The sequence below is a fragment of the Apteryx rowi genome, unplaced genomic scaffold (assembly GCF_003343035.1).
Source record: "Apteryx rowi isolate R43461 unplaced genomic scaffold, aptRow1 scaffold_279, whole genome shotgun sequence".
NCBI lineage: Eukaryota > Metazoa > Chordata > Aves > Apterygiformes > Apterygidae > Apteryx > Apteryx rowi.
In genome coordinates, this window is record NW_020449185.1 from 451,807 (window position 1) to 461,512 (window position 9,706).

Here is a 9,706-nt window from a genome sequence, read left to right on the forward strand (position 1 = left end):
GGCGGCGCACGGCGGGGCGGGGCGGTGCACGGCGGGCGGTGACGCGCGGGCCCGTCATTTCCCGGCTCCGCGGGGTTTCTAGGGACTTTCCGGAGCGGCGGGGCCTTTCCTGCCGCCGCCGGCGGCCCCGCTCAGCGCCGCGCTCTCCCCGCAGGCCGCCGGCCGGCCCCGCGCCGACATGGACGAGCCCTACCAGCCCGTGAGTGCGGGGCGCCCCCCGGGCGGCAGGTTGGGGGGTCTGTGCCCGCCCCCCGGGTGGAACGTGGGGGTCTGTGTGCGCCCCTGGGGGGCGGGATATGGGGGTCTGGGCCTGCCCCTTGGAGGTGGTGGACGGGGGGCATCTGTGCCTGCCCCGGGGGGCGGGACACGGGGGTCTGTGCCTGTCCTTGGGGGATAGGACATGGGGGTCTGTGTGTGCTCCTAGGGGGTGGCAGATGGGGGTCTGTGCCTGTTCCTGGGGGGCGGGAGATGGGGCGTCTGTGCCTGCCCCCCAGGGCGCTGGGGGTCCCGGCCCCAGCAGCTCTCACGCTCAGCTTCTCCCCTGTCCCCCAGTGCCTGGACGGGATCGACTATGACGACTTCAATTTCAGCTCCCACATGATGGAGCAGAAGGAGCCCCTGATGGAGACAGGTAAGGGCCCCGGGGGGGTGCCTCCGCCGGGGGTCCCCAGCTCCAGCGGGGTTTCCCGGCAGGCTGACTCACGCCCCGCGGTTCCCCGCAGTGCCGCAGGCCTGCGTCCCCGTGTCCTGGCTGGGAATCCCTGCCCCGGGCTGCCCGGGCAGGGGCTGTCCTGGCCCCACTGCTCAGTCTCCTGGGAACTCGTGGTCGGGCTGAGACGCGTCCCCCGGGGCTCCCCGCTCTCCTTGTGCCAGAGCGTTGTCTGGCCTTTCCTCCTCAGCCCACGGCTCCGGCGGCTGCTCCCAGATGGGCTCTTACGGCACAGGGGCTGGGGGGTCCTGCCGTGGGCCTGAGGTCCCCGCATGGGCCAGGCAGGGTCCCTTCACCTTCAGCATCGTCCCCACACCTCCAGCATCGTTACTGGGTAATCCTGTGTTTCTCACTGGTGTCTCTCCTCTCTGTCCTCCAGCGGAAGGTCCCTACCTTGTCATCATCGAGCAGCCAAAGCAGGTAAGGACATCACCCAGGTAAGGGCAGGCGTAGCTGTCACCTGCTGCGCTCGCAGCATTGGATGTGGGCTCTGCCCCCCCGGACCCGGCGCCCCGTAGCACTGGCCGAAGGGGCCGTGGGGACTGGCGGCGGGCTGACCCCCTGCTCTGCCTCCGCAGCGTGGTTTCCGGTTTCGGTACGGCTGCGAAGGCCCTTCGCACGGGGGGCTGCCGGGAGCATCCAGCGAGAAGGGGCGCAAGACGTATCCCACTGTGAAGGTGAGAGCTGCTCTGGGGAGGAGACGGGGCAGCGGTTTTGGCTGGCCTGCGCAGGCAGTGACAGCCGGGGGGGAGTGCCTTGGAAGAAGAATGTGATCTGTATATTAAAAAGCCCTGTACATTTTGTGGTGCTTAGGGAACTGGAGGGTTGCAGTAGAAGCTGTGGCTACCATGGGGAGGGAGTAGCAGGGGTTTTCGGAGAGTCCTGTGGGCTCTCCAGTGTCCTGCCTTTGCTGGCTGGCTGCTGCCCCAGCACAGGGGTGTTGTGCCTTCCTTTCATCTCCCTTCTCCCTGCAGATCTGCAACTACACAGGGATGGCCCGGATCGAGGTGGACCTGGTGACCCACAGCGACCCTCCGCGGGTGCATGCCCACAGCCTGGTGGGCAAGCAGTGCAATGAGGCCGGCAACTGCATTATGACTGTGGGACCCAAGGACATGACTGCTCAGTACGTGCAAGGGAGACCTAGGGTTGGGGCTGGCAGGGTGGTCTCTGTTGGGTGCAGTGTGGATGGAGGCCTGCCTTGTGGCTATGGGTTGGGGAGGAGAGGGGGTTAATGTCTCCAGGAGCAGGGTTTGCTGGACTGTGGCAATGAGTATGTTTAGACAAGGTCATCAATACAACTTTGTCCCCTCAGTATTTTCCCTAGCTCTGGGTCCAGCACCCCCAGCTGTAAAAGCTTGTGCCTGTTTTGGGCTCCTGTCCTCAGGGTTGCAGCTCCTGCTGCAACCAGGAGCAGGCTCTGCTCCACCTTTGCAGAAAAACTTTGTAGCTAGCCTGTGTCTGCTGGGTTTATTCAGTAACCCCGGCAGAAGGCTCCCTGCATGGCCAGCTGCTGCGGCTGAGGCAGGCTCCTAGCTGGCTCCGGTGGCTTTGCGCCCAAAGGTGGCTGGCCCAGCAGCCCAATTTGAAAAAGAGGGTGCTTTCCCTCCGTCTCCTGCCAGAGTAGGGCAGGAGCTGCATGCTCATTACCAGTGCATATGAAGCTCCTTGTAGTTCTTGTAAATCCAGCCACCTGCTGGGGGGTGGCAAATGGCTCAGCCTGGTCCCATTTTCATCCCTGTGGCCCCCAGCCCTCCTGGTTCCCCCCTATGGACTTGCCACCTGTGGGAGCCCAGCTCTCCCTTGAAGGCATTAGCTCTTTCCCAACATCAAGGACTTTCCTGGCCACTCTTTTCTGGACATTTTTCCCTCCCCACTGTGATTGCTCCTCTTTGCCTTGTGCATGTTAACCCCTTGCTGCTCGTGCTGCACCACTCTGTTTTGGCCAGTTCCATCCCAGCGCTCGGTAGCCCCTGTACCTCTGCGGCAGGCTGCTCCCCAGCCCTGGCTCCCTGAGATCACAGCAGGCTTTTCTCCCCAGGTTCAACAACCTTGGCGTACTCCATGTCACCAAGAAGAATATGATGGAGATCATGAAGGAAAAATTGAAGCAGCAGAAGATGCGCAACAGGAGTCATCTGCTGACGGGTGAGGGCTGCCTGGGGGCTCAGCAGACTCAGTGATGGGGTGGCTGGGGAGGAGTGGGGCCCTGCTGCTGTGGGTTTCAGAGGAGCTTGTGGGGAGGTGAGGATACAGCTGGAGGGATGGGGTTGGCATGGAGCTGGTGTGTCAGTCTGGGGGAAGGGCTAGGGGACTCGGAGCCCTTTCCCCTCGCCTGACTCGACTGTAAGGCCAGCATCTCCCTCTGCCCTGGGCAGAAGCTGAGCTGCGTGAGATTGAGCTGGAGGCGAAGGAGCTGAAGAAGGTGATGGACTTGAGCATTGTGCGGTTGCGCTTCACTGCCTACCTTCGCGACAGCAGCGGGAACTTCACGCTGGCCCTCCAGCCTGTCATCTCGGACCCCATCCATGACAGCAGTGAGTGCAGGGCCAGATCCTGCTTGATGGGGGACAGGTTGGAAACTGTTCTGGGAGACACTGGAAGAGCCTCTCTCGCCTGCCTAGGTGCTGTCCTGGGCTCTCCCAGCCTGGTCCTTGCTCAGCCCTGGCTCTCTGCCCTCACCAGTGCCCAGGGACAGCAAAGGTGTTGGACTGGGGGGGTTCCCATGACGCAGCCTTGGAGACTGTTGGATGTGGCTCTTTGTCACGTGCCCCGGGGGTCTGGACGTGCTCACCCCTGCTGGGTGTCTCCCTGAGCATGTTAAGGGGTGAATAGACTCTGGCCAGTTGGTGCCAATACCCGGGCTCCCCACAGTACAGTGGGCAGGCAGGGAGGGGACAGGGCAGGATGGGGTAAGGAGCTCACGGACACGCTCTGGCACAGGGGCTCTAAATGCTTCTTCACTCTGCAGAGTCCCCAGGAGCTTCCAACCTGAAGATTTCACGGATGGATAAGACGGCAGGCTCAGTGCGGGGAGGGGACGAGGTCTACTTGCTGTGTGATAAAGTTCAGAAAGGTAAAAGGTGTTCGCTCCTGCAGAAAAACCTTCTGGAGGGGTTGCAGCAGAGGGTATATGTGTCCGAGGGCATCAAGGCAGCCGGCCATTCAGTCGGAGGGGCCGTAGCGGTCAGGGGGCTGTGCCCGCTGAGCCCGGGCTGGGGCAGTGAGACAGGCTGTGCCAGGCTCCCCTTTTCTCCCCAGATGACATCGAGGTGCGTTTCTATGAGGACGACGAGAACGGCTGGCAAGCCTTTGGGGACTTCTCCCCCACGGATGTGCACAAGCAGGTACAGGGGAGACTGGGGGTGGCCTGCCGTGCCTGTAGGCAGGTGGGTGCCCCGTGGGGTTGGGGAGCACATGTCCCTGGTTCCGAGGAGCAGTGGGGGTCTGATGTCCGTCTGTCCTGCCCGCAGTATGCCATCGTCTTCCGCACGCCCCCGTACCACAAGCCCAAGATCGACCGCCCCGTCACAGTCTTCCTACAGCTGAAGCGGAAGCGAGGGGGTGATGTGAGTGACTCCAAACAGTTCACCTACTACCCCGTGGTGGAAGGTGAGTGGGTCTCAGACCTGGGTGCTTCTGGCTGCTGAGATGGGGCTGGCCTGCTCCCCCTGCCTCCCTGGCGGTCTGGCCTGTCCCTGAACGTCTGCCTGTGTCTCTCCTTACAGATAAGGAGGAAGTGGAGAGGAAGCGCAAGAAAGTCCTGCCCCAGTTTCCCCAGCACTTTGGCGGGGGCTCACACATGGGGGGCGCTGGCGGGGGCGCTGGGGGCTTTGGTTCTGGCGGAGGTGAGTCAGGCTGTCTTTTTCCCCCTCCTGCACCCCATTCTGTCTGCCGCAGCCTGGCCATGGGGATCTACCTGCTTGCCTCTGTCCTCACCCATTGCGTCTTGGTCTGCAGGCGGGAACCTCAGCTACCCCTACTCGCCCGGCCTGGCGTACAATAACATCTATTCGTCTGGCCCACACCCTGTCGGGGGCTACCAGGGCGGCGTGCAGATGAAGGCCCCCAGCACAGATGGGGATGGGGGCGACAGGCAGGTGCCCACGGAGAGCACATACTGCCAGGAGCTGCAGAAACACGGTACAAGGCGGCTGGGGCTGAGCGAGGGTTGGGAAACGTCACTCGGGGGTGGAGGGAGTCCCCGGAGAGGCAGCCAGCGGCTGTGCGTGACCCAGGCTCAGGACCCTGGCTGGGTGCCGCTCTTCTCCCTGCCCTGGGATGCAAGAGGGTGGATGGGGCTCTCGCTGCTGCTGCCAGAGCTGATGCCCTTCTTCGCCTTCCAGCCCAGATCTGTCACCTGTGGATGCTGGCACTGGCCCGTCGCAACGCCCATGCCCTGCTCGACTACTCTGTCACTGCTGACCCCCGCATGCTGCTGGCAGTCCAGAGGCACCTGGCTGCCTCGCAGGATGAGAACGGAGACACGTGAGTGTGCAGAGCCATGGGCATGAGGATGGGCAGGGTGGGAGAGTGCTTGAACCCTGCTGGCTCCCTCAGAGCCCTGCTCCATAAGGCAGGGACAACACTGCAGGGACTTTGTGGGATTGGGGGGGGAGGGGTCCATCATGAACAGGAGCATGTGGGGAGGATCTAGAGAGATGTGGAGCTGAGACAAGGGCTGTCTCCTCTCTTTCCCCAGGCCTTTGCACCTTGCTATTATCCACGAGCAGACAGCTGTGATCAAGCAGCTGATTGAGGTTGTTGTTAGCATCCCCAACCAGCAGATCATCAATGTCACCAACAACCTGCAGCAGGTACAGTTCTCCCAGGGCAGCCCATTGCCATGGAGAAGGACTGGAGGGACTATCCTCTACCTGGGGGTCACTCCTGTTCCCGAATCCTGGGGGTTGGGGTCTCCTGCTTAGGCCCTGTGTGAAAGGCATAGGGAGACAGCAGGGCTGAGCACAGTGGGTCCATGGTGGCAAAGAGAATGGTGCTGTGGGACTCAGCTTCTCCTGCAAGTGCTCATGATGGTGGTGGTGTTGTCCTGCAGACGCCGCTGCACCTGGCAGTCATCACCAAGCAGCCCCAGGTGGTCCAGCTCCTGCTGCAAGCCCATGCTGACCCCACCTTGCTGGACCGCTATGGCAATTCCCTGCTGCACCTGGCACTGCAGGCTGGCGATGAAGAGATGCTGAGGACACTGCTGGCCCATCTGGGCTCGGCTGCCCCTTATCTGCTCCGTCTGCCTAATTTCCATGGTAAGCGAAGCTGGGAGGCAAGCCCAAAGGGGCAGGGACCTGGCAGGGTGGGGAGTGGTGCTGTTGAGGGCTTGGCTGGAGGCCACTGAGCCTCTCTCGCTGTTGCAGGCCTCCTACCTGTGCACCTGGCTGTGAAAGCAAAGAGTTTGGCCTGCCTGGACCTGCTGGTCAGGAAGGGAGCAGACGTCAATGCTGTGGAGAGGCAGGGTGGGAGGACCCCGCTGCACCTGGCTGTGGAGATGGAGAACCTGAACATGGCCACCCACCTGGTGAAGAAGGTATGGGGGGGTGGGCCCAGCCTCCTCTCTCTGGGGTTGATGGCTGTGGGAGAGGATAGGCCTGAAGCACAGTGAAAGAGGGGGGCAGAGCCTCTGCTGGCCCTGGGGGAGGTCCCCTGTGCTCAGGGCTGGTGGAGACTCTGGTCTAAGGGGTGAGGAGTCTAAGGAGTGGGGGGTAGCACCAGAGTGGCCCACCCTCATGGCCTCGTGCATTTCTTTGTAGCTGGGAGCAGATGTGAGCAGCCGGACCTTTGCTGGGAACACCCCCCTGCACCTGGCTGCTGGCCTGGGCTCCCCCACCCTCACCAAGCTGCTCCTCAAAGCGGGTAAGGTGCTGCCCTGCCTCCCCAAGCGCTGCTGCAGGGCGCCCTGCTGCCCCGGCTGAGCCCTGGCCTTTGGGGGGCACAGGGCAGGGGCCGTGCCTGCCCCGACGATGCTGTGGGACTGAATGACGCAGGCAGTGTGGGGAGCTTACCAGCCGTACCGGGAGCCCCACGTCCTGGGCTCACAGCCCTGGGCAGGCGGGTGCAGGCCCGGTGTGCCCTTTGGTGGGCTCAGTGCACCCTGTCCCAGCAGGGGCGGATGTGTTGTGCGAGAATGACGAGCCGGTGAGCCCATCGTCATCGGAAGCGAGCAGCGACACAGATGCTGACCCTGAGGAGCAAGAGCTGGGCATGGAGCTGGAGGAGCCGACCCCCAGCGCAGAGCACAGCTCAGACCCCGATCCCACCACCGAACGGGTGTGTGGGGAGACAAGGCCCAGGCAGCGCCGGTGCCACACACCGTTGGACCTCACTCGGAGCCAGAAGGTGCGGGGTGTGAGGGGTCAAACCATATGGGACCTCAGACTGAGCATTTTGGGGCGGGCTATAGCATGGACAGAGGGCAGAGCTCCAGGAGATCCTCTTGCAAGGATGGCTGGGGGCAGACCAGGCCTGTCTTTTGCCAGGGAGCTGGAGCCAACCTGGCCTAGACCTGTCTCTTCCTGTGTCCCGGGGAGGGCTGTGGTGCGGCGGCTGTGTGTGGCAGTGGGACGTGTTGGCCTGTGCTGCCGTTCCAGCATGCTGCTGCACCAATTTGGCAGGGGCTGGAGCAGTAGCCAGACTGGGGTGACCTCTGTGTTGGAGGATGTTCATGTGCATCTGTCTTGCAGGTGCGGGAAATCTTGCTGCAGGCCTCGCAGCAGAGCCCCGAGTGCGAGCTGCCGGCCACCCCCCAGCCAGGTGAGCAGGGCCCTCTGCCCGTGCTGCCGGTCGCCCCGGGCGAGTGTGCTGTGCCAAGGCAGGGCAGGACCCCCCTCCTGCCAGCGGGTGACGGAGCAGCGTATGATGGAGGTGTATTTCCCCTGCAGGGAATGTCCTGTCCCTAGACAGTGAAACACTGCAGGGCTTGGAGCAGTTGTTGAACCAGGACTGCAGTGGTTCGGACTGGACCGAACTGGCCAAGAGACTGGGGTTGTGCAGCTTGGTGGAGACCTACAAGGACACAGCTTCACCCAGCATCAGCCTTCTGCGCAGTTACGAGGTCAGTGCCTACCCTGAAGTGCCCCAGTCTGCCCCTTCCCTCTGCCCCACGGCCAGCTGTGCTCACTGCCCGTCTCGCTCCAGCTCGCAGGCGGCAGCCTGGGTGGGCTGCTGGAGGCACTGGACTCCATGGGGCTCCGCAAGGTTGTGAGGATGCTGCGCAAAACGGAGACGCTGGAGAAACTGCAAAGCACAGGTATGGGGGGGAGTGTGAGAATTGTGTGTGTGGGGGGGGGGGGGGGGGGGGGCCCTGCTGCCCAGCCCAGGCCTCTCCCTGCTGACAGCACCCTGCGCTTGCTTCGCAGAAATCAAGGAAGACAGTGCCTACGGGAGCCAGTCGGTGGAAGAGGAGCAGCCGCCCGCCCTGGCCCTGAAGCCGTGCCCGGCGCCCGCGGCCGAGCTGCCGCCCAGCCAGCAGCAGCAGGTGCACTGAGCTGCGCGGGAGCCCGGCCGAGACTCGCCGCACGGGGCACGGGGCGCCCGTGGGGGCCCCGCAGCTCCTATGCAAGTGCCTTCTGGACTTGGGGCCTTCCCTGCAGCCTGCTGCCTGGACTTTGGGGGGACAGGGTGCAGCCTGCTAGGCTGCTACTGGCCCTGGGCCCTGGCCCTACTCTGCTCTTATTTAATGGTCCCTCTTCTGGTGAATAAAGGGGGACAGGTCCCATTAACCTTTGCCATCTGTGTCTCTGGCCTCTGCCTTGATGGGGCAAGGCTTGCGGCAGGGCACTAACCAAGTAGTACCAAACAGTGCCTTAGTTTCCCCTGCTGTGTGGGGCCCTGTTCTCTGGCAGAGAGGTGGCTGCCACTGTGCCTTCCTCAGCATCCCATGGTGCCTGGGGTGACAGCTGGGGGCCAGGGCTGTGCTCAGCCCAAGGTCTCTTCTGGGGCATGGTGGGGGAAAAGCCACAGCTCACACAAGAACTGAAGAGCAAGTTTTTACTTCAGTAACTGACAGAAGAAGCTGTACAAAGGTTTTTCTCCCTGCCCCAAGCCACCTGGGGCAAGGGTGGATTTTTTTTTTTTCCTTCTCTTTTTTTTTTGCAATAGACTCAGAAGAGCAGAATAAAAAGTTTGACACATTTGCAAAGTCAGTGCTGAAACCAGCCAAGTCCCTGGCAGCCAAGAACGGTGCGTGTTTACAGCCCCCCTCCCCAGCCCTTCTGCTGTTCCTGGTCACTGGACCCCTCTGCATGCACCCTCAGTGCTCCTGCTGTCATGGCTTAAACACCAGTGCTGCAGGACGGCTGCCCATCGTCCCTCGGGACCAGCATCCCTGCTGCCAGTACACAGGAGCGCCTCTTGCCTGCCTCAGGGTGGTCCCCGCTTTTGGGGCAGTGTCGGCTGCACCAGCTGCCTGCTTACCTTGGAGAAGATGGATCACGCTGCAGAGGAATGGGCTCTGGCCACCCCTTCTCCTTCTCTAGCACAAGGACTTGACACCTCTGCCTGCGTCTGAGCTTTGGACCATGCTGCTGGCTGCGTGGGGACTTGCCAGCAGCCTCCGGGGCCCTTGCAATACCTTGGAGCAGCAGCACCAAAAGAAGGAAAGCCAGCTCCAGGCTCTGCCAGCCCTAGCGGGCAGGGCTGGGCCCCAAGTAAGTGTGCTTTCCTAGCAAACTGAGCCCTGCGTCAGAGGTTCATCTCCCAGGCAGCCTGAGAACTCGCTCTGTGCTCTCCCTCCCCACTGACTGCGTAACAATACTTACATGCTGCTGCCTAACCTGTCCAGGGCACTACGCTTGCGCCCAGGCAAAGCTGCTCGCGCAGCACCCGAGCGGCGCCCTGCCCCGGGCGTGCAGCCAGGAGCGCAGCCAGCGGTGCCCGTTGATGGTGCCGCGCGCCTCGGGCCAGGCACCACGCTCTCCTGCCGTGCCCACCAGGCTGGTCTCTCTCCACGAGGGTTGCTGGTGCAGGAGCCAGGAGAGGAGGGGG

At 62.8% G+C, this 9,706-nt stretch overlaps 1 protein-coding gene across 1 annotated transcript in view; it reads left to right on the top strand.

Annotated features, from left to right (window-relative positions):
* The window catches only part of NFKB2 (nuclear factor kappa B subunit 2), a 10,716-nt gene extending 2,269 nt beyond the window's left edge, over window positions 1–8,447 (top strand). The window contains exons 3-24 of the mRNA XM_026068736.1: window positions 155–199; window positions 553–631; window positions 1,089–1,129; window positions 1,288–1,386; window positions 1,684–1,835; window positions 2,751–2,857; window positions 3,088–3,246; window positions 3,681–3,785; window positions 3,971–4,056; window positions 4,183–4,321; window positions 4,438–4,557; window positions 4,670–4,852; window positions 5,056–5,197; window positions 5,412–5,526; window positions 5,766–5,973; window positions 6,082–6,251; window positions 6,475–6,577; window positions 6,828–7,060; window positions 7,405–7,474; window positions 7,603–7,775; window positions 7,859–7,970; window positions 8,080–8,447. Coding sequence (XP_025924521.1) covers window positions 155–199; window positions 553–631; window positions 1,089–1,129; window positions 1,288–1,386; window positions 1,684–1,835; window positions 2,751–2,857; window positions 3,088–3,246; window positions 3,681–3,785; window positions 3,971–4,056; window positions 4,183–4,321; window positions 4,438–4,557; window positions 4,670–4,852; window positions 5,056–5,197; window positions 5,412–5,526; window positions 5,766–5,973; window positions 6,082–6,251; window positions 6,475–6,577; window positions 6,828–7,060; window positions 7,405–7,474; window positions 7,603–7,775; window positions 7,859–7,970; window positions 8,080–8,207 — 2,769 coding nt within the window. The 3' untranslated portion in view covers window positions 8,208–8,447. The remainder of the gene's footprint in view (window positions 1–154; window positions 200–552; window positions 632–1,088; window positions 1,130–1,287; window positions 1,387–1,683; window positions 1,836–2,750; window positions 2,858–3,087; window positions 3,247–3,680; window positions 3,786–3,970; window positions 4,057–4,182; window positions 4,322–4,437; window positions 4,558–4,669; window positions 4,853–5,055; window positions 5,198–5,411; window positions 5,527–5,765; window positions 5,974–6,081; window positions 6,252–6,474; window positions 6,578–6,827; window positions 7,061–7,404; window positions 7,475–7,602; window positions 7,776–7,858; window positions 7,971–8,079) is intronic.
* Window positions 8,448–9,706: the final 1,259 nt, after the last annotated feature.